The following is a 25126-nucleotide window of genomic DNA, read 5'->3' on the forward strand; positions in this document are numbered from 1 at the left end:
ACATTTTTGAAGAAAATAATCGCATCTTGAATGACTTCTTGGTATTGATAAACAAATCTTATCATGTTGATGACACGTATTTTCATTGAGTCTCAAACTCATCTTCTTTGCTTACTTTGAATTCTTATTATGATGGTTTCCATGTGAATTGATATATCAACTAGATGTCTGTTATAAAGGTTAGCTGTTAAATTGTCCTTTGTAACCGTCTTACAGCTCATTATGGTGCGGTAGCAACCGAACCTTTACAAATAACACAAAAACAATGCAGCAGAAACAAAAACGTCACAATATTTACTAAGCAGTAAAATATATTTGAACTTTCTTAATATCGTCTTTCTGTCCTAAAATAAACTTCAAAAGTCTGTTTAGTACAGTATGAAACTGCTACTAGGGAAGAAAGAACACCTGTACGATTTTTCTAGAGTATCGAATAAGGAAAGTAACTCTTAGTGTCTTTCTAAGTATTTCATTAGGTTTTGTTTTTCTATTTGTAAAATACGGTTCAGTGTTTGATATAATATTGCTACTTTACTTTCTTTTTATTGGTCCTTAAGTGTCTCTAAGTTTAGTGATTTTATTTATGATGTTACTCTAATCAACTTGGAATATCTCTTTGTGATACATCTCACCACTCTATTTTTTTCTATATTTTATTAATGTTTTCTTGAGGGATAGAAAACAAAGAATGCTATTTCTAATATTGGCTCGATTACATTTAAATAGCATTTTAGTTTTAGGTTCTAGTTTGATTTGCAGACATTTCTTTTAATAAACCATAATGTTTTGCTTAATTTTTTAAAAATATTATTAAATCAATATGGGGATTCCATGAAAACTTTTCATTTATTATAACTCCTAGTTATTTTGAGTCTGTATGACTAGTTCTTCATGAATAAAATAAGTAGTTTTTATTTGTTTCAATTTTTGCTTTGCTCTTAACTCTTTCTATCCTGATCTTCGATGAAATGTTACTTTTTGTCACATAGGAAAATGAATGCTCTTTTTATATTGTTACTATCTCTTCCTAATCAGGCTTTCTGTAAACACTGCTGAACACAACACAACACATCAACACATCAAGAACTTGACGACAAGGCTCCAAATAATCTGGTGCTTTCATAATGGTCAATTAAAACAGCCAATATGACACAATTGGCAATACATCAACACTAAAAATGTTATACTGTACATCACCGTACTAAACTAATAAAGTCTACTGTCTCTATCTCTTCCTAGACTCGTACATTCACTGGAGGACTCTACCAGGAGTCCAGGACCGACTTCATGGCAGACTAACAGTCCCGGTCTTAACGCTCTCTGGTCTTGAACTGCCGCTTTCTTACACACTGTGTCTCTGGTCCACGCAGGCTTCCGATCACATGACCATAACATTGGTCATATTTGCGTGTAAAGTTCATGCCAGTACTGTCCCTTGCCTTTCAATATAGCACGCTAAACTGTATTACTGGCCTGTGTCATCTATGTCAGCTGATCACACACAGTTAACCCTTTTGCGTCGCGAATAGTGTTATAACAATATAACACAAATTAAAGTTTATAAAAACAAAAATTTATTTAATACAATGGGATAAAAACAAATTAATTTTGATTTATAAATTAATTTGTGTTGTGCAAAAAAAATAATTCATTTTCCTATAATTCAATACCAAATACAACATTTTGTGATAAAAAACAACAAAGTTACTAAATTTTAATCACGAAAGTAAAGTGAAAAACAAATAAACGAAACGAATAATTTTATCGGAACAAGTAAAACAAATACGGAGAAAAAAAGTTAATAACTGGCCGATTTCTGGGTGGAAAAACATGCTCCCATTTGATTCCCATTTCTGTAATGCTTCTAATTCTTCCTTGCTCTAGTCTCTGTAGTTTTAGAACCAAAGCCACAGAATCATGTGTAAGTAGTTCCTGGCACTAAAAAAAAGTGATTTTCTCATAAGAAATTAACATTAGAGGTACATTTTAAATTATTTTTTTTTGTATGTATGGTAGATATCTGACTAAAACTACTGCTATAATACTACTATTATTACTTATTACATGTTATACATTTTTAAAGCTCAAAACACAAAGGACGTTTTCTTCTCCAAGTCAGTCGTCTGTGAAGGAGATCCAGTTACAATTATTTGTGGTACAAGACACTTTTACACTCCGTCTGCCACCCTATTGTGTACTAAAGCTATTTCACTTAAAAAGCTTAATGAAAAATCAGGAGAATTCATCTTACTGGTGGAATATTCTAATAGAAAAATATTTAATACTTTTATTGTAAGTATATTTAGAAATGTTAAAGAATTTAAAAAAATCTATATTATATTTACATTGATTGACTGACTTGTCACGAATTCTTTAAATTGCCTTGGCGACTGTGCGTCTAGGACAACTAAACTCTTTATGAAACCGCATATACTAAAGGTATTAAAAGTATTTTTTGAACCTATACATAATGATCTATTTTTTAACTATTTTATTTATTTATTAATAGATATTCTTAAGTTGTTTTTGTTTATTTTTCAAAACATTTTATATAGAGTTAACCCTTTGTCCCTTGAATTTAGTATTAGGGGTGCTGTGACAGTTTGTGTAAACAAAGCCCTCTGTTTTCCACGGTCAGCAGCTTTTCTTAGAAGAATATCAAAACATAAGCTGTTTCATTCGTCTACATTGTCCAAGCAACTTTTCTTCAGTCTACACATTCTTGGTGCTCCTGTGACAAGTCAAAAACTCGCTGTCAGAGTCACTCTAATTTATCACAGCATTAATTATTATTTTTCATTATTTATTTATTTTATTTTAATTATTTCCCCATCCTACCCCTAAATTATTCACCCGCCACACCTTTTCCGCTCCAAGCTAGACTTAGTTGACCACATTGGAGATAGCTAAGGCGTGTGCTTTCATTTATCGGCCCTTGATCGGGGAAAGGTAGACACACAATCTCTTTTGTCTTGCCCGCCGGATGTCTGAAGGACGGTCGCGGTTGACCCCACCTTGGTTTGAATGCAAGCTAATCCTTCTCCCCCCCCCCCTTCTCTCACGTCTCTCTTTGATCTAAGAGATTACCCTGGTCAACACACCGCGTGATATTCCAAGGTGCGGCTCCCTCCTCGAGTCAAATCCACCCACGTGTAAGATAAATCTTAGCCCAGGACATTTCCTGTGCCCGCCCACATTTTCCAGGCATATATAAAGTAGATCCAAATCAAATCAGACCCTCTTATTTCTCATTCTCGTTGAGCTATTGAGTCTGGACTACTTCATACATTCTTTCTCCGAGAGGAATACCTGGTGCCTCCCTCAGGTGTCTGTCTATTTATTTGGTATTTGCTGTTCAGTGTCTACTCGACGCCACTCAACTACTGCCTATGTGTTTAGTGCTATTCAGCGCTGCATTCGCCTACTGAGATCTACTCAACTCTACCACTTGGCGCTATCGGCATTGCCCGCCTATTCGACAGCCCACCTGTCAAGCTATTAGGTGCGACGTCCCTATGGACTCAGGTCTGTGTGAGACGTCATAGCTACGCCAACCCTCTGCAACTCACTGGACATATCCTGTCAACTACGCTGCCCACGGCAGATCCGCTCTGCCCGCAGTAACCTTGTGCCCACGGTAGCCGGTCACCCGCCCTACTGTGCCCACTACAGATATTAGATTTTGGGGATTGAGACTCCACAAGAACTATATCGCCGGCGTCCCTCTATCCGCTAGAGCGCCACCTCCAGCTGCAGAACCTCAAGCCAGGACACAGCCACCTGCGACATCAACAGGACAACCAGCTAAGTCAGAGGACAAAGTGACATACTCTCTTATTAGGTGCAAGAGTGATGATTAAACATAGAATATACTAGAGATAGATGCAAACCCTCCCCCTTTTTATTCTTATATGTATATTTATGTAAATAAATATTCTTTATTTTAACTTGTGTATCTATCTTTCATTGCTTTGTCTCGTTGCGTGTCTGCTCCCGATTCATATGCTGATAAGTGGGGGTGTGATAGCATTAAAAATAATCATCCCCTAGACATTAAACGCGCCAAACACACGTCACATTTCCCCACCTGTCACATTTTGGCGAGCCCGTCCGTGGATTTAACCCATTAGTACAGCAGGCACGAACAGGCAGCAATAACTAAATTCCATATCAATATTTTTTCTAAAAATACTTATAAGTATCATCACTTCGCATTATCAAGAGTGTCACTTCGGTCTTATTTTATTTATTATTATTATTATTGCATTTCATGTGTAATATTTTCTTGCAGGAACTTTGTGATTAACGTAGGCAGACACCGCATTCCTTCTGCACTTTTTCCTGTAACTCATGAGCAATTGCTCTCCAGTGGCCCTTTCCTCTATTCCATTTCATTTTTTTTCAAATCCGTCCTCTATTATCATGGACTCAACAGAATTAGATTCTGAAGTTGAGGAGATTATGATACTCCTTGGATTTAAAGACCCCGAGGTGGAAGACATCGTACGCTGGTGGATTGACAAGGAAAGAAAATTCAAGCAAGAAATGGAAGAATTGGACAAAGCCCATGAACAGGAAACACCAGAAATCGGACAGAGCTATAGCCCGCAGAGTTTGGAGCTGAGCATCCCACCGGCAAGACAAGACCAGGAAACAGAGGAGAGTAAAACTACGACTCATATTCCAACCGGGTACACTGCCCAAACGGACACAGTAGTTACTACTAAGGATGAAACATTCATGACTGATACCCCTCCTCTCAACAATACCACGCTGTCTACCCAGCCCAACCCACCTGCTCAGTCTAATAGTCTCTGCGATGTCACATTCCAGCCCATGCCCTCAAGCAAGCCCCAAACTAAAAAGGCACCATTTCAACAACCAGCCACGCACAAAAACTGCAACCACCCAGCACATAAGCCTCGTCATGACCAGAATAACCGAGCCCACCGTGACTGCAACAACAGCACGCGTGGCTACAAACCTAACCGAGCCTACCGTGACTGCAGCAACAGCGCGCGTAGCAAAAAATCTAACCGCCAAAAGCAGCAGGCCCCACAGACCATTTCAGTAATGACCGCGGTCCCCAAACCCTCTGTGACTAGTCAGCAAACACATACTGATGGAACAGAGGGCGACCCATACGTCATATCAACTCTGACTGTGGCCCCTGAACAAACTGCTTTTGGTCCAACGAAAACGGAAGTCCTACCGGCACTTCCTCACCCTGTCTCATCTTCTCCCGGGATAGAGACCATTCTGGTTAACGGGCGGTACGTCCGATCCCTATTTGACACAGGCTGTGCGGTAAGTTCAGTTATCTGCAAAGCACTGGTTGATCCGGCTGATCTCACAGATAGAACTGTGACGATTCAGTCCCTTGACCGTGAGATTCCTCCAAAGGTTCTTCCTATTGCTAGGGTCCACGTAGAGTGCAGGTACGTACATGGCACCATTGACGCAGCCGTCATGGACACGCCAGTATATGACTTCATTCTAGGCTCCAAATATGTCCCTCTTGGAGAAGTCAACAAGCCATACTTTTCTCTGCCCGTCGGTAGATCGACGAAGCAGAAACGTGGCAGCAACCAGCCGGTTGGAAGCCCTGGTCGCCACACTGACACGCCTAGTCCCGACTCATCAGCGAAGCTCAAACAACTTTTCCCTGGCATTGACACTGCTAGAAAGTCACGAGTTAAAGTGTGCCCGCGCACTCGTGAGGGTCTACTTGACCCAGGCTACTCAGCCAAAATTAAGCAACATTCCTCTGACATTGACAATGTCAGAATGCCCCGAGGTAAGATTAACCCTTGCTCTCGTGGACTCACTCCTCTCCATGGCTCATCAGTCACTACTCCGAATCAACCTCTCCCTGGCATTGATAGTGTCAGGAAGTCACGAGGTAAGCCGAACCCTCGCGCCCGTGAAAACACTTCTCCCCATGGCTCCTCAGCCACCATTCCAAATCAACCTCCCCCTGGCATTGATAGTGTCAGGAAGTCACGAGATAAGCCGAACCCTCGCGCTCGTGAAAACACTTCTCACCATGGCTCCTCAGCCACCATTCAATATCGACCTTCCCCTGGCATTGACCATGTCAGGAAGCCACGATGTAAGCCACATTATTGCACTCGTGGGGACGTTCTCCGGCAGAACTCCACATTCTTTATCAGGCCACTTTTCCCTGACCTTGATCGTGTCAGACGATACCGAGGTAAGCTGACTACTTACTCTCGTAAAGAAGCGCCTCACAGCGGCTTCGGAGGTAAGCCCCAACGAGCACACGTGCCTTGGGCACCCCGCCTAAGCCCCAATCACCCTCCCCAATCCGCCCCAGGAAGGAATTATTACTCACCCAATCGCCCAATCTACTCTCCCGAGCAACCCCAAATGTTTCACCCAGGTGACTACATACTCAGGGACGGAAAGTAGACCACGGACAGACTTGGACAGACTCTCCTCCTGGCATGGATACCCCTTTATTTTCCAGATTTTTTTTTTCTAATGCTGTGATAACAACTGATCTTAAAGTTAGAGTGACATCAGTCTGCTCGCACTTTATGGATCTTTCTGCGATAGATCCATCTTGGCGGCGGCGTATGTGACAAGTCAAAAACTCGCTGTCAGAGTCACTCTAATTTATCACAGCATTAATTATTATTTTTCATTATTTATTTATTTTATTTTAATTATTTCCCCATCCTACCCCTAAATTATTCACCCGCCACACCTTTTCCGCTCCAAGCTAGACTTAGTTGACCACATTGGAGATAGCTAAGGCGCGTCCTTTCATTTATCGGCCCTTGATCGGGGAAAGGTAGACACACAATCTCTTTTGTCTTGCCCGCCGGATGTCTGAAGGACGGTCGCGGTTGACCCCACCTTGGTTTGAATGCAAGCTAATCCTTCTCCCCCCCCCTTCTCTCACGTCTCTCTTTGATCTAAGAGATTACCCTGGTCAACACACCGCGTGATATTCCAAGGTGCGGCTCCCACCTCGAGTCAAATCCACCCACGTGTAAGATAAATCTTAGCCCAGGACATTTCCTGTGCCCGCCCACATTTTCCAGGCATATATAAAGTAGATCCAAATCAAATCAGACCCTCTTATTTCTCATTCTCGTTGAGCTATTGAGTCTGGACTACTTCATACATTCTTTCTCCGAGAGGAATACCTGGTGCCTCCCTCAGGTGTCTGTCTATTTATTTGGTATTTGCTGTTCAGTGTCTACTCGACGCCACTCAACTACTGCCTATGTGTTTAGTGCTATTCAGCGCTGCATTCGCCTACTGAGATCTACTCAACTCTACCACTTGGCGCTATCGGCATTGCCCGCCTATTCGACAGCCCACCTGTCAAGCTATTAGGTGCGACGTCCCTATGGACTCAGGTCTGTGTGAGACGTCATAGCTACGCCAACCCTCTGCAACTCACTGGACATATCCTGTCAACTACGCTGCCCACGGCAGATCCGCTCTGCCCGCAGTAACCTTGTGCCCACGGTAGCCGGCCACCCGCCCTACTGTGCCCACTACAGATATTAGATGTTGGGGATTGAGACTCCACAAGAACTATATCGCCGGCGTCCCTCTATCCGCTAGAGCGCCACCTCCAGCTGCAGAACCTCAAGCCAGGACACAGCCAGCTGCGACATCAACAGGACAACCAGCTAAGTCAGAGGACAAAGTGACATACTCTCTTATTAGGTGCAAGAGTGATGATTAAACATAGAATATACTAGAGATAGATGCAAACCCTCCCCCTTTTTATTCTTATATGTATATTTATGTAAATAAATATTCTTTATTTTAACTTTTGTATCTATCTTTCATTGCTTTGTCTCGTTGCGTGTCTGCTCCCGATTCATATGCTGATAAGTGGGGGTGTGATAGCATTAAAAATAATCATCCCCTAGACATTAAACGTGCCAAACACACGTCACATTTCCCCACCTGTCACAGCTCCCTCCACTGGACCTTGAGGATGACAGTAGTTTATGACTTCCAAAATGACCAACCAGCTCAGCTTTTGTCTTTTCAAAGTATTGAAGAGTTCCTCCTTTTTGCCAGCATGAGGGTTGACTTCTTACAGTACAAACTCATTTGTCTTCTTTTCCTGATAACCGATAGCCAACATTTTTGGAGTAGTATATACTTCTAAAGGCTTATATTCATTTTAGCCGTATAACATTTAGATTTTGAGCTATAAAAGGGAAGTACCCCTTTGTTATTTTTGGGCTCAACATAACCTAAACTGTGCCGAAGTGCCCAAATACCCAAAATATCAATAATCCTCAACATCTAGAAGTACAGAGACCACTAGACCCTACAAGTTATATTGGATAGATAAACAAATGTTTATTGTTTTAAATTTTTATTGAAAAATAAATTGAATAAGTGTTGACTAACAAAGTTGTAAATAAATAAATGTTAAAAAATAGTTAATTTACGCAATATGGACAACATAATTTTTCTCGGAGATGCTCTATCATTAATGCGCTTTGTTGCTGCACATAAAATTTATATGTGTCAGACGCGAATAGCCCAATTTTTCAGTAAAAAAAATTATAAAACTCAATTCTCTATAGAAGACGTTATGAAGGTTATATAATATAAAACACAGATCTATATATACTACAATAAATATAGGCATTTGCTCTCTATTTAAAATTTATTTTTGGTACTTGCAGTTTAACTATTAAACACCAAGTATCACCAAGTATAAATGCGTTGGTAAAATAGTAGATCTAGAGCTACTAATTATAAATGAGATTTGTAGATTTATGTTATAAATTATATGGAATAGATCTATTGTTGTAGAACTTTAGAATCTACTTATTTTTGAAATCTCGTACAGCACAGCAGAAAATTTACAAAAGACTTCATGTCGCAATAGGTTCTGCTTATATGTATACAGTTCAAGCCATTCACAGTTCTACGTATAATGTAGGCGTAGTCATATCACCACATATACACATGTAATAAAAACATTAAAATACATAGTAAACACTGCACTCATCAGTAATCCTCGGAATCACTGACATTGTCATTAAATAGACTCTATATCTAGAAATTCATTTCAGAACGAATCTAGTTTAGAAATCTAGATTCAATCTATATATACAAACGCGATATGAAGCTCTTCAATATCGACACTAGCCGCTGGGAAGAGGTGGCACTGGATAGATTAACATAGAGAGCGAACATAAAGGAGGGGTCTCGGATTGCAGATGCCATATTTAACAGAAGCAGAAGCAGAAAGAAGGGTGAAAAGGCAACGGCACCTGGTGATTACTTATGCCCAACCTTCGATCGCAGCTCTGTATCAAGGATTGGCCTCTTTAGTCACACAAGAAAATGCAAATAGAAAAGATCGTCTCTCAAGATGTAAAATGCCACAGATCTTGAAACTAGATAGTCACTAGTCTAGATCTAGCTCTACCTGACTAAAGTCTAATAATTAGGAGAGGCCTACATCTACTATGTAGATTATATTATATACAGTCTGTATCTAGATCTAGAAAAATTCTGTAGCTAGTCTAGATCAGACTCAGTAGATCTACTGTCTATAGATACTTCTAGTTATAGATCTACTTTGGTCAACGCCAATATAATAGTAATGATTCTTGTCATCGAGTCCAAAAATTCATGAAGATCTCGAAAACAATATTTCCCGTCGATACACTTTTTGAGTGATCTTCAGCTGTCTTTCTTGCTCACCAAAAATGACTGCTTTTGGCATACGTGTGTCCCCCATACGCGGTACGTGCCCTACCCCAGCGTAACTGTCGGACCATAAGAAGTCCCTCTATACTAGTCCATACAGGCGTTCGCAAGGACATCGCTGTTTGTAGTGCGGTCTGAACACCGTATGTTTATGATGAAACTCAAGCATCTTTGATGAAAGCGTTAAAGTAGTGTTAGTTGTTTTCTGTATAATACCCATGTTTTAGATCCATATAGAAGGGTTGAGAGAACCACTGCTTGGTAAACACTTGTTTTGTAGGCATCCGGAGCAATCTATTTCGCCTACTCACTACTGGACATGGCCAGATGGTTATCAACTTCCTTGAAAGCGATGTGTCATTCGATACTATGCTTTCCAGATATGTGAAGTGGTCTACCACGTTAAGGGGACGTCCATTTACGGTGATCTTTAGGGCTGAGTAGGTTTTATTGGGTCACTTCTGGAATTCGTATGCGAATTCGTTGACCGCCATCTGGAGATCATGTTCACTGTGGGCTAGCAGGGCGCACCCATAGGCATAGAGAAATTTTGTTATGACCATTACTTTTAAAGATTACATTCTGAACGAAACGTGATGTCGATGCCTTCTTACAATCGCTGCCTCATTTGACCCAGCATTGGTCAAAAAAGATAGCGAATAGAGTAGGAGCAAGTTAACAGCTTGCTTCACGCCATTTCTATTGGGAAATTATCGAGATGTCACCATTATGCCTTTTAGTGCCACATGAAACTGCTTGAGAATGGATAGGAGCGTAGTCGAGCATCCGAGCCTGGCCAAAATCCTCAATAAACCATTGACCATGTCGAAAAGGGTTGGTTAGGTCCACGAAGGCAGCGTATATATATATATATATATATATATATATATATATATATATATATATATATATATATATATATATATATATATATATATATATATATTGTACTAGACTTAAATCTAGTCTAAAATCAAGCTTGTCTAAGACTCTAGATCTAAACTGCCTAGAGTACAAATAAATTCTAATTATCTTAGATTCTGTTTCTACTATATTTATATCCTAGATATATATTCTAGAAGTAGATCTATACAGATTCCATAGTTACCATGGGTTTTGTTGCTGAACATAAAAATTATATATGTGTCAAACGCGAATAGCCCATTTTTTCAGTAAGAAATTACAAAAGTCGTTTCTCTATAGAAGAAGTTACGAAAGTTATATAATATACAACCACAGACCTATAAATACTACAATAAATATAGGTTTTTGATTTCTAGTTACGATTTATTTAGGTAGGTGCTGTTTTACTACTTCATACCAAGTATTAGAGTTTAGAAAAACCCAGGTTAGTTTCTTGTGCAACGCTATTAGCTAACACCGCATATCATCTCTCCATTAGTATATTTAAATCTATAATCAAAATTCTAGTCTAGATCTATATATAAAAATCGAATAAATCTAGTAATAGTATAGATTTTATTTTAAGACAAGATTGCCGAGTCTAGCTTATGCTATGCCTATAGTCAGTTTTTATTAGAATAAAGTCTAGATATTACTAAAGACTTAAGTGTATTAATTATCAGATTATTAGATATACACATAGGACATAGATCTAATAATACTGTAATACATTTACCATACTCTATACTCAATCTACTAGACTAGAGATGTATGATGTATCTATAGATCTATCTATAATCTAGTTAATCTAGATATATACAATACAATAAATGAGCTTTTCATAGAAACTTTACACAACCTAAGTTTAGATCAAATCATTAAAAAGCTAACTAGATTAAACAACACATTAGATCTCTTCTTAACCAACAGACCTGGATTAGTAGTTGATTATGATATTATCCCTGGTCTATCAGACCATAAAATCATAAAAATATACATTCAGATAAAAGCAGTAGCCAATACAAAACCCAAAAGAAAAATAAATGTAACCTAACACAACTACACCACGCTGTAAATGTTTAGTTTCAAAAGCTAGTTTCACGTCTTTTATTTTTATAGCCTCTATCGGGTTTTATACCAACTACCCGTACTTTTGTGCAGAATTATATTTTTATATCAGGCACACTTAAATTTATAGCATAATAATGTCAGTTAAATTTAAAAAGAGAACTGAAAAATGCAAAAGATATATTAGGAAAAAGGTACATCCAGACAAATTTATTATTCTAGCTTTCAATCAAAGAAATGAAACAGAAATTTCAAACAAAGCCCATTAGAACTGCGTAAAAACAAGAAAATCCAAATTACTTACTAGAACTAGAACTATTGAAAAAAAAATTTTTTAAAACATTGGGTTTAATTTTGTTTTATTCAATAAACTTAAATAAAGAAAATAAACCAAAACTGTTTATTAACGATGAATATATATTTTTATTATTTGCAGTAAACAAAAAAGATGCAATCTTCTGTCAATCTGTCTGTCTTTTACACTTATATCCCAAGAACTAAAATAATTAAATATATACAAATATATTTAACCATACTAGATATCGTATGACTTTACAAGTTTCATTTTAAATTACTAGATCTAGAGCTAGGTCCATATTATGATCAGGATAATATGGCTCCTTTATATCTCTAAAGGCAATGGATGCACCAAGATGCGTAAATGGTTTTGTTTTAGTCTTGAAACGGGGCAGAATCTGGCGGGGCTAATCTAACCAATTCTAAAGTGGCAGAGCTTGCCACCACAATTCGTTCATGTGTATACATCTGATTTAGGGCTATCTGACAAGGCAGCTTTCTTTTTTTTCCCTCTTGATTAAGGCCGCTTTGTTTCTTTTGCTCTCAGCGAGGATCGTTCCAGCACGCTCCATGCACTCCGGTCTTTGACTATTTCTTCCCACATACTTTCGTTGATGTCTGTAGTTCTCATGTCTCGCTTGTTAGTCTTTGTCAGCCCTTGGGTCTGACTCCCTCCACAAGCTCATCTTATATCTTTCGGTATTTTAGCTTCTAACATGTGGGTGACATGTCCAAGTCAGCGTAGCCTTCTTTGTGTCAGGAGAGCATACATGCTGTTCATATTGGCCAATCTCAAAACTTTATAATTGGATTAATTGTCCCTACAAAAATGCGCATTATGCGTCTCAGGCAACTCAAGTGGAAACTATTCTATCTGTGCTTTTAGTACATGCATGTGTCGACCACCTTTCACTGCCATAAAGAAGAGTGCTCACAAAACAGGCATTGTAGACTAGGATTTTGGTTGCTGTGGTCAATTTGGCATTTTTCCAGACGCGCTTGGAGAGTTTTGCAAATGCCGTAGTAGCTTTTCCTAATCTTTTTGTCAGCTCGATGTCTAGATCTAGGTTACTAGCAATTGTTGAACACAATTATGTAAATTTCTGCACCACCGTAAGGGTGTGGTTCCCAATATGTATCACAGGTATTTCTGCGACGTCTTTCTGCAAGGATTTCAATCTTGGAGAGACTATTATAAGGCTAAACTCTGGACAAGCTGCTGCCAAGGCATTCAATAGCTTCTGTAGACCTCCATGTGAATGAGTTACGAGTGATCTTTGGTGAACAGCAGCTTCTTTTTCAAGATACGACGTCTTTTCTTTTTTGCTTGAAGACGTGCCAGTTTATAAAGCCTTCCATCGGATCTAATGAGGATATATATTCCGTCTTTCATGGATTTAAAAGCGCTGGTTAGTACGACTGAGAAGAAGAAGCCATACAGTGTTGAAGCCAGTACACATTTTTGTTTTACACTGCTCTTAAAGAAGAATGATCTGGAGGAGGAACTTTCAAACTGTACAGTGCCGCGCATGTTTCCGTGAATAAATGACACTTATTTCCTTAACGTTTTTGGACGGTCGATTCTTTCTAGTATAGAAAACAAACCGCTTCTGCTAACAAGTTCAAAAGCTTTGGTTAAATCAATAAATGCTATGAAGAGGGGCTGCTTTTATTCTCTGCTATTCTCCTGTAGCTGTCTCCCTGCCATAAAGCCACACTGCGACTCTGGATAAAAACGTTCTACTAAGATCTGTAATCTCTTTAGTATAACTATATCAAAAACCAACTATGCTAAGTAATGAGAGAATGCTATGATTGTTACCATCTCGAGAGGTCGCCTTTATTTTTTGAAATTGTAACTATGTTAAAGTCTTTATTTACAGGGGACCCATTCCTTGTTCCCAGCACAAGCTTAGAAGTTTGTGGAGTGGTTTAATTAGGACATGTTTTCCAGCCTGATTGACTTTAGCAGGAATACTACTCTTCCGGGTTCTTTCCCGTGTGCAAGTATGTCAATAGCTACGCTATGCTCCTTTACTGAGGGCGTTTAGTCTAATTTCCTCAAAACTGGAAGTGATGGGACGTTGGAAACAGCATTTGGTGAGAAAGCGTCAATCTGGGAGAGTTCTTCATAGTGATCTACCCATCGCTCCATTTGCATCTCACGATTACTGATGATTGAGCAATCGTTTAACTTAAGTGGGCACACTTACAGTTGTGAGGTCCAAAGACTTTTTCATGCCTTCTTATGTTACCACAGTCCCCTCTCTAGTGGCAGTTTTCATTTCTGGTCGACTAGCTTCAAACCAGTCCTCGCTTTCTTGGTTTTGTTTCCAAAGATCAGATTTGATGTTTAGTAGATAGTATCACGCATAAACGTCCAGCTTTTCCTACCTCACTCATTGAGAAGTTTTTAAAAGTTTCCTGTAATTTGTTATCAAATTCGGTGCAAAGATCACACTACCTGGCCAGACTGCCTTGGGTCTTTTGGAATCGGAAAGATGAATGAGAACGGACAAAGGCTGCTTGAATTCTGCACACACCATACGCTCTGCATTACCAATACATACTTCAGAACAAAACCACAGCATTATGTCGCATGGGAGCATCCTAGATCTGGCCACTAGCACCAGCTGGATATTATATTGAGAAAAAACATGAACATTAAAAATATACTGCAGACAAGTGTTGACTAGATTAAGATCTATAATTTCAATCTCTACACTTAAAGTGTAGATTTTTATTTACAAATGTCTAGATAAATATTGCATTTTTATAAAATACTAAATCTAATCTATTTTTAATTTGCATTCAGTCTATTGATAGATTATCTAGCCTTTTTTTTTAACATAAATTTTTAATTTGCATTCAGTCTATTGATAGATTATCTAGACTTTTTTTTACATAAATTTTTAATTGGATTCAGTCTATTGATAGATTATCTAGACTTTTTTTTACATAAATTTTTAATTTGCTTTCAGTCTATTGATAGATTATCTAGACTGTTTTTTACATAAATTTTTAATTGGATTCAGTCTATTGATAGATTATCTAGACTTTTTTTTACATAAATTTTTAATTTGCTTTCAGTCTATTGATAGATTATCTAGGCTTTTTTTTTACATACATTTTTAATTTGCATTCAGTCTATTGATAGATTATCTAGACTGTTTTTTAAATAAATTTTTAATTTGCTTTTAGTCTATTGATAGATTATCTAGGCTTTTTTTTTACATAAATCTAATCTACATTACGTTTTTCCGAATTTATATTTTAGATGTAGATCTAGTAGCTATAGATCTGAAGAGTATTAAATCAGAAATTTAGTTTATGTAGATCTAGTAGCTATAGATCTGAAGAGTATTAAATCAGAAATTTAGTTTATGTAGATCTAGTAGCTATAGATCTGAAGAGTATTAAATCAGAAATTTAGTTTATGTAGATCTAGTAGCTATAGATCTGAAGAGTATTAAATCAGAAATTTAGTTTATGTAGATCTAGTAGCTATAGATCTGAAGTATATTAAATCAGAAATTTAGTTTATGTAGATCTAGTAGCTATAGATCTGAAGAGTATTAAATCAGAAATTTAGTTTATGTAGATCTAGTAGCTATAGATCTGAAGAGTATTAAATCAGAAATTTAGTTTAGGTAGATCTACATCCTAATTCTAGTTCCTTTTAAATGAAAATTCCAGAAGCTCTGTTGGAAACTGTGCTGGGACATGGAGCAGACGTTGCCAAAGTACAAGCTCTATACCTGTTCTTTATTCTTTTTTTTTTCTAATTACAAAACAGTATCAGAAAATTATCTAAAATCGCTTGTTTGACATACGGTACATATCCGGTAGTTGTCATGCCGTAATGTGTAATATATCTCTTTAGCAATAATAGATTGTTAACTATTAAAATAACAGCAAAGACTGGTCGTAAGATTAGCGTGATTGACTGATTATCTCGACGGTCCCGGGCTCATACCCTACTTGCTTCCACCTCCAGTAGTCCGTCGTGAGGTTAGGTAAGGAAGCAAATTATATTTAACCTTAAAGGTACATCCGAAACATGTAAAACATTTTAAAGAATTATTTTTTTAAAGACGCCAAATAAATCTTTAAAACGTTATTAATTTTTAATAATAAAAAAAACAAACAAAATATCAGGTCTTAAATATTCCTTGCGAATATGCGGATCCGTCAGGTGCCGTTTTTTGCAATATTGTTTTATTTTTATTGTTTCTAATACACCATATCAGTGACTATATCAATTATATGCAAATTATATATATCAATTGTTCTTTTTTACTTTATTTTTTGAGGATGTTGATAATGACTGGGATATTAAAATGTATGGAATGCCAGGAGGCTCTGACATTAATCTTTGTAATACACCTGGCATAATAGATGCTAAAATTACCGTCAAAATTGCAAAAGTCAGGCTTGAAGACGGTGGAATATATTTATGTAATTTGAAACTCGAGTCTAGAGAAGACCAGAATGTTTCAACAAATCTCATAGTAAATCGTAAGTAGCATTTTTTTAAAAGATTTAACTTCATATATTTTTTGTGAAAATAATACCTAATAATGTATCATTAAATCAAAACCATAGTTATAAGAAAAGATTCCAACCCACTTCTTTGTGATGTGCCATATTATAAACTAAATCCCTTTAACCCACGCCATTTTAAGAGGTATTTAAAATTAAAAAGGCTTTTATTAGTGAAGATCCCTCTCGCCGTTAGTCATTTTAGAAGTCGAAATGATACTAATGCTGTTTAAAATCATTTTTCGAATTATTCTTTCATGAGCTTTCAAAAGTTCAAATCGTCAAGATCGTTGTCGATTACCTTCATTTATTTTCGTGAAATGTGTTGTCGATTACCTTCATTTATTTCCGTGAAATGTGTTGTCGATTACCTTCATTTATTTCCGTGAAATGTGTTGTCGATTACCTTTATTTATTTCCGTGAAATGTGTTGTCGATTACCTTCATTTATTTCCGTGAAATGTGTTGTCGATTAGATCCATGTCGCTGACAACAGTGTGTGCAAAGAAACTTGGAAAGAATTCAGAGTCTTTAGATGACCATGTTCTTGATCAGTTGCGGTTAAAAATTTAAACTTTGAGACTGAACTAAACCTTCAATACTAAAATTATTCATATTTGTCTATCATTGGAGGATCCAAAAGGGTGTGGTGGTATTTGCTTATCTTTATAATAAAATTGTTGTAACCCCGCTCCCGCGCTACACTAATGGTGCGCATCTGAGCACTACTGAACACGACTAGTGAAAGACATATTGAGACAGGAAGAAGGACTGTTGTGAGCCGGTTAGAAGTCATGGGAGTCTGAACAGTCTGGTGCTGAGTGCTGTCCTGTGTGATACTAGGAAACTGTGTGTGAGACCTGGAGCGACACTGGGAAGTCTGTCGGTGGTCTGTTCTGTGTTCTGGTATAAAGTAGGACTCTTAGAGCTTAGACATATTACTCCCTGTGACTTTATAGCAGACGTCCAAGTCTAACTAGTAACTATTACTATTTGTTGATGCTTATACTAGTTATAATAAATAAATACATCGTTTACTGTTGCCGACCTGTCTTTCATTGAGTGCCTGCCTTAGAGAGTTACAACAATATGCTAATTATTTATTTGTACCAATTTCTGTATAGGTATGTTGGCCTGTGGTTGAATGGGTAGAAAGTATATATAACGGCCACCCTCCTGGCCTTACCACTATGGAGTTGGTGGTAATTTAATATTTAACAAAAAAAAAAAAAAGAATCATGCTTTTACATATTTAACCTCAATTTTAATTGGCAACAGGCGAGACCGTAGAAAGGGCGTTACATGCGATCTCCTACCCCTCTGGCATGTTTGCTGATTTTAAGTGCTGAAGGTAGCGATTACATTTACTGTCCAACATACCCTTACCTTTAAAGCTAGGGAGTGCAGTTCGATATCTATGCAGAAATCAGTTTCTAAACAAAAGTAGTTTAATTAATATTTGCCACTACCAATATTGTATATAGCCTTTGTATTTGATGTAAGAGTGTTGATGGTAAGCTAATTAATTATACTCAATTAGCTATTCTTTGGTATAGCACAGGGGAAAAAATGTAATTGAAAGATGTGGCAGTATAAGTTTAATTGATCCCACGTCTACTTTGTTAAGAGAATTAGGTCATTTGAAACTAACAACGGATCGCAATCACACATAATGTTTTAACAATCACAGTGGTAATTGTATTCCCTAGAATTTGAATTCAAGTCGTAGAACTCTTTTTTTTAAAGTGCATTTATAAAGCTATCAGAGTTATCTTCTCAAGATGCCCCCTTTTTTTTCCCAGCCACTTTCCTTATTGGTCCAGACCAGGGATAGGATACAAAAGCATTGAGAAAGTTAAAAGCTTGAAATAACACTAAACACATACGCTTGGTAAAATAGTTCAATTTCGCACAGATTCATGAATGTTAGTCTAGATTTATTACAATTTGATGACATGATGTATCCAAACTAATGATACAATAGCACTTAAAAATAAACTTTGTTGTTGCTGTTTTTTTATGTATTTTTGAAATGTATCTTTTATTAATGTTTTTTAAAGGTAATCATAGTGACTCTCAATGTGCTACTAAAGACATTACTGAAAAGAGTGAGTAGAAACAAAAAAATGTTAAAACACATTGAGTTCATTATCTCCGTAGTTATTTTCAATGTTCTGACAGAATTGTTCATTTTTCACAGTTGTACATTCTACCTTGTTATAATTAAGCTTAAATAACATTTTTTCTGTAATCAGAAAATGTTACTTTTGGTATAGAATAAATAGTTATATATAAATGATATTTACATTTTTATTAAAGTACATTTGATTCTGTATATAAATGACAAACATGAAATTAATTCATAGTCAAATATATTTTTTTACAAATTTTCGAAATCATTTTATAGAAAAATGATGACATCGACATGATATTTTACTAGTTAGAAATGTATGTTTTTTAAGAGTTAAATAAAAACTGTTTACTTAGCTAGAGCGACACTTGATCTAGCAAAAGATACTTTGACAATAATACACTAAGTCAATGCTTTTGTGATGAATACACACTGCTGGGGATTATATTAACAAACTTGATATTTTAATGAAGAAACATCTCTGTAGTTTTTCTAAAACTTTTAAAATAATTTTTCTTTATCTTTCTTATATAAATAACTTCTCAATTCAAATCTTAAAGATTCACAAAACTTTACTTATAATAGGTTCAACTACTGTAACTTTAATTAATGTAACTTTAACTAATATTACTTCAACAAAAATCACTTCCATTAATAAAACTCTACTTAATGGACACGCTAATATTACAAAAATTATAACTCTACCAAACAATTACTAAGCGAGGACCTAACACTCTATTGAACAAATACTCAGCAAGGACCTACCACTATATTAAACCATTACTAAACGAGGACCTCGTCAAACTGACTTTCCCCTAGATTATACTTTTTAAATCGTACATTTCAGAATTATGGAAACTTCTCAAATAATTACTTTAGTAACTCTGACCTTCTAGAAGCTGACGTTTGCTATTTTTCCTCTTAACCTCTTTCTTTGATTGGATACCTAAAATATACTTGTTTACGCTGAACAGCACTGGTTTGACTTCGCTTCTAGAAATTGGTCGAAGTAGGTCATTACTCGACTCGTGACATTACCCCCTTGCCTTTTTAGAATTTTTTATGCAATATAAAATGCTTATAATAGCATTTTTACTTTTACGACTTTAGAGTAGGCTAAAGATAGTTAACTCACCGATTGTCAGGTCGCCGATATCCTTCTGGTTGCAGAAGCACAATCTACTACGAGCAGTCAATAATCCAAGTAATCGAAATAATTCCACAGTCCTCCTAATCGAAATGTACATACAACTATTCACAAAACCGAATTAAGAAAAACAATCCTCCGTTCAAGAATCCACGATCATAACTCCAGTTATTTTTTTACCTCAACACACTCGCTCAGGTCAGTTTCGCCTCCAAACATAAACAAAATTCAAAAATTTCTCACGTGGGGAAAAATGGTCAGTCGGGGGGGGGGGAGAACAAGTTTACAACACTGCCCCCTCCCTAGGTCTGTGCGTCCCGAACAGACTCTCCATCATCTCCACAATAACGGTACAACCGATCTAGGTGCACTACTTTGCATTTGGTTCGAGGGCCCTTCTGGATCCGGTACACAACGTCGTTGATCCTTTTCACAATCTGATATGGGCCTTCCCAGTCTTTCTGTAATTTCGGCGATCTTCCCTTATTTCTCTTGGGGTTGTATAGCCAGACAAGATCATGTTTTTCAAACCCCGTAGAATTGGCTCTTCTATCGTATCTGGTCTTCATAAGGTCGCTACTGTCTTTTATCCTACTCCTTGCAACTGCATGAACCTCTTCTAGTCTCCTTCAAAGTCCTGTTACATATTCGCTTACCGTTGTTGGTTGGTCTCCTGGCTGTCCAAATAAGAGAACCGCTGGCATCCTAGGTTCTCGACCAAACAATAATTTGGCTGGTGTGTAACCTGTAGTTGCATGCTCCTCTATAAGACAGAAGGAATAGGGAAATGTAATCATCCCAATCATTTTGCTGTTCTGCTGACATTTTAGCCAGGTGCTGTACCAGCGTACGATTGAAGCGTTCTACCATCCCATCTGATTGAGGGCGTAGTGGTGTGGTTCGCGTCTTCTCGATATTCAGGATTTTACAAATCTCCTGAAACAGATTAGATTCAAAGTTGCGTCCTTGATCTGAATGTAATTCCATTGGGACACCAAACCGACTAATCCAATATCCAACCAAAATATCGACTATTGTTGTGGTTTCCTGGTTGGGCATCGCAAAAGCTTCTGGCCATTTACTAAAATAGTCCATTATCACGAGAATGTATTTGTTCCCTTTGTTAGTCTCAGGAAAAGGTCCAGCTACGTCCAGTGCGATTCTCTCAAATGGGACACCTACGTTGTACTGTTGCAAGGGTCCTCTAGTTCGACGTTGCGGGCCTTTAGTTGCCGCACACCGGTCACATTTCCTGCACCAATCTTCTACGTCTTCCTTGTACCGACACCAATAAAACCTTTGCCTGACTTTTTCTAACGTTTTGTTAACGCCTAAGTGACCACCTGTGGAGCTGTTGTGCATTTCATGTAGCACTTCTGGGATTCTAATCTTTGGTAAAACTAGTTGTACTCGTGTCGAGGTCCCATCGGTGGACTCCCAAATCCGTTTTAGGACGTCGTTGTCTATCACCAGAGAGTCCCATTGTGCCCAGTAAGCCTTGGTAATCTCTCCCGTACTAGAAATTTGGTGCCAATCAGGGCGTTGTCCAACTTCCTTCCATTGCAAAATTGGGGCAATATCTTTGTCATCCTTTTGTTCTCTGCTTATCGTCTCCTCAGACCAAGATGCTGACGCACTTAGCTCCAACCGCATACAATCCAGGGCATTTGTTTTCCCTTCTACTTTTTGTGCAATGCTTGCACTCCTGCTTACAAGGTCGTCGTGATAAAGCGTCAGCATTCGAATGGGCTTGTCCCTTCCTGTGTTGTGTTTCGAAATCATAAGTTTGTAACCTTTCTAACCATCTAGCTACTTGTCCTTCCGGATTCTTGAAGGAAAGTAGCCATTGGAGGGCCCCATGGTCTGTTCTCAAATTAAATCTTTGTCCATACAGATACTTGTGGAAATGTTTAATGGAGTCCACCACAGCTAGCAGCTCACGTTTAGTCACACAATAATTTCGTTCAGCTTTTGACAAACTTCTGCTAAAGTAGGCTACCACTCTCTCGCTACCATTCACTTCCTGTGATAAAACAGCACCGATCCCTGAATTGCTAGCATCCGTGTCAAGTTGAAACACAATACCTGGTAGGGGATAAGACAACATGGGCGATGAGACGAGAGCCTCTTTCAATCTCTCAAAAGCTTCTTGACAATCTGGCGTCCATTGAAATTGCGTCTTTCTCTCAGTCAATTGGTGAAGGGCTCTAGCGATAGTGGAAAAACTGGGTACAAAGCGTCTGTAATAGCTGCAAAGACCCAAGAAGCTTCTGAGCTCATGAAGATTAGTAGGTGTAGGCCAGTGCTTGACGACTTCCGTTTTTTTCTGGGTCTGTGCTTACCCCATCTTTGGATACAATATGTCCCAGATATTTAACTTCCCTCTGAAAGAATGAGCACTTCTTCTGATTTAGTTTCATTCCCGCACTTCGAATACGCTGCATCACTTCCCTCAAGTTATGTATGTGTTCATCAAATGTCTTTCCAAAGACTATAATGTCATCTAGGTAGACCAGGCAAGCATTCCAATTTAAGCCCCGCAAAACTTGTTCCATCAGTCTCTCAAAAGTTGCCCGTGCATTACAGAGCCCGAAAGGCATAACCGTAAACTGCCATAGTCCGTTTCCCGTGGAGAACGCTATTTTCTGTTTGTCATCAGGGTGTAAACCTACTTGCCAGTAGCCGCTTTTGAGATCTAGGGTTGAAAATATATGAGCTCCAGAAAGAGTGTCTAATGTGTCATCGATACGCGGCAGTGGATAGCTGTCTTTTGTGTGACGTTATTTAAAGCCCTGTAGTCAACGCAAAAACGCAGAGAGCCATCTTTTTTTTGAACTAGAACAACAAGCGAGCACCATGGGCTGTTAGACGGCTCTATAATTCCTTGTTCCTTCATTTGTTCCAACATGTGAGCGGCCTCTTGTTGCTTTGCTAATAGTAATCGCCGTGGTGTTTGCCGGATTGGTCTAGTGTTACCTGTATCTATCCTATGGGTTACCATATTAGTCCGACCACCTTCATTTTCACTGTCGGGAATGATGTCTTTAAACTCTAGCAACAGTTGTTTAGCTTTATTGTACTCTTCTTCTGACAGATTCTCGCTCACATCCCAAAGCATTAGATCAACTCGAGAGTCACATAACGATGCACTAGCTACAGGGGCCACCGCACCACACGTTGCAATAAGCTCCACTGGGCAACAGGTGGCGATAACATTATTCTTTTGTAGGTTGCAAGCTTGAGTGTCAACGTTCATAACGCGAACAGGTACTCTCCTGTCTTCTCTGTTAACAACCAATATTCTCCCAACTGGCAACCTTCTGTATGCTTCCTTTGACTGCTCTACGAGGCTTGTGATAGACATGGGATCGTTGCCTTCTATTGTTCCCCATATAATGGCTTCAGACTGTGGGGGTATGATGGTGTCTTCTGTTACCAACACCCTCTTAATCTGTTCTTCTTCCATGTTGTCCCCCAGCAAGGGAATTTCTAGATTCCCATATTGTACTGTGCCACCCCCAATGTTCAACGTGAATCCAAATAATTGCATAAAGTCTAGTCCCAGAATACACTCATCCATGATATGGGCGACCAAGAATTCGTGACTAAAAGGTTGGTTAGCTATCTCAAAATTTACAAGGGTTTGTCCTAAAATTGGCAACAGTTCACCACTAGCTGTTTTTAGTGAATAGCCACTTGTTTAATGAATCACGTGGTTTTTTACGAGACTAGGGTGAATTATAGATCTTGATGCTCCAGTATCTAAGAGAAATCTGCAGACGCGAACTCCTACTTTCCATTGTACACTCAGACTTCTATTTTTACCTAACACAGCCACTGGGATGATAAGTCTAGGGCTTCCTGTGAATCTCGCTGCCTGTCTCTGCCCCACAAGACCGGCAGAATCTAGTTTTCCTGGTTCTGAGATTGGGCGGTGGCTGCTTGCTGGTTACCCAATCCAACTCTTCCTCTCAGACGGCCTGCCTTTCTTCGAGTACAGTTCCTTTGAATATGGCCAGGGGCATCGCAATTCCAGCAGCGAAAAACCGACCTGTTCTGCCTGGGCATCTGCTGTGACCGCCGGTTCTCTATCGTGTCCACCACCTGTCTGATAATATGCGTGAGGTCCTCCTCCTGCACATGGAGCCCCCGACTGAAATAGGTCGTTTTCGCTGTGCCTTTAGCTGCCTCAAAAGATAAGGCGTATATCAAAGCATCGTTCGCCTCTCGTTTCCCACTCAATCGGATGGCCTTCTTCAATTCGGGGTCATGAACACCATCGATAAACGCGTCCGTGACGAGAACGTCTAAGATCTCTTGGGTCAGGGTCGGATAAGCGAAGCGTGCCAGTCGTTCGATGTCTGCCATCAACTCTTGTAGTGTCTCTCCTGGTTTTTGCTGCCGAGTCTTCAATTGCACCCTATAAACCTCCTTCATGTGTTCGTCCCCGAATCGCAATTTCATAGTTCTAACAAGTGCCTCATAATCTTGCTGGTCGCTTACTATCTGGAGCAATTCAGTGGCCTTTCCTCGTAACGCAAGCATTAATCCAGTGGCTTTTTCTTCGTTTGTTCTCCAGTTGTTCACTTTTGCAGCCGCCTCAAATTGTCTTTTATAAACTGTCCACGAAACCATACCATCAAAGATAGGTGGCTTGACTTTTCCAGTTGCCTCGCCTGACCCTAAATTTACTTTTAAGCCTTTAACCTTGCCCAGCTCAACTCTGACTACCTGGACCTCGTCGCTAAGGACTTGAATCTTTTGCTCCATCTGCACTGTGAGCTCCGACTTCACTGCAGCGATTTCATCCCTTAGCTTACTTCTGAATTCCTCCATGTCTGTTTTCTGGCTAGTCGCAATTGTTTGCATTGACCCTATAAGCTCTTTTTTCATTTCACTCAATATTCCGCCGAGATCAGTCTTCACTTCGAACTCGTAAGTGTCCGGGTCGAACCCATCTTCTTTCAAGGCCTCTCTCAGACGGCTAACAAGGGCTTCTTTGTTTCCTTACGCTACGATGTCTCGCCTCTTTAGCACCTTTCGGATTTCATTAATCTGGAGCTCGTGAAGGCGTTTAGAAGTAGACATTGTAAGTAGAGTGGGCGGGGTCCCACTTGTGACACCAGTTGTTACGACTTTGGAGTAGGCTAAAGATAGTTAACTCACCGATTGTCAGGTCGCCGATATCCTTCTGGTTGCAGAAGCACAATCTACTACGAACAGTCAATAATCCAAGTAATCGAAATAATTCCACAGTCCTCCTAATCGAAATGTACATACAACTATTCACAAAACCGATTTAAGAAAAACAA

The 25126-nt window shown here is 38.6% G+C and overlaps 1 protein-coding gene across 1 annotated transcript in view; it reads left to right on the forward strand.

Moving 5' to 3' along the window:
- LOC106076609 (uncharacterized) overlaps positions 1–25126 on the forward strand; it is a 60054-nt gene that overhangs the window by 3061 nt on the left and 31867 nt on the right. Inside the window, exons 2-4 of the mRNA XM_056008856.1 lie at positions 2084–2292; positions 16308–16512; positions 18597–18644. Of these exons, the coding sequence (XP_055864831.1) occupies positions 2084–2292; positions 16308–16512; positions 18597–18644 (462 nt within the window). The remainder of the gene's footprint in view (positions 1–2083; positions 2293–16307; positions 16513–18596; positions 18645–25126) is intronic.

The sequence above is a fragment of the Biomphalaria glabrata genome, chromosome 13 (genome assembly GCF_947242115.1).
Source record: "Biomphalaria glabrata chromosome 13, xgBioGlab47.1, whole genome shotgun sequence".
NCBI classification, from domain to species: Eukaryota; Metazoa; Mollusca; class Gastropoda; family Planorbidae; genus Biomphalaria; species Biomphalaria glabrata.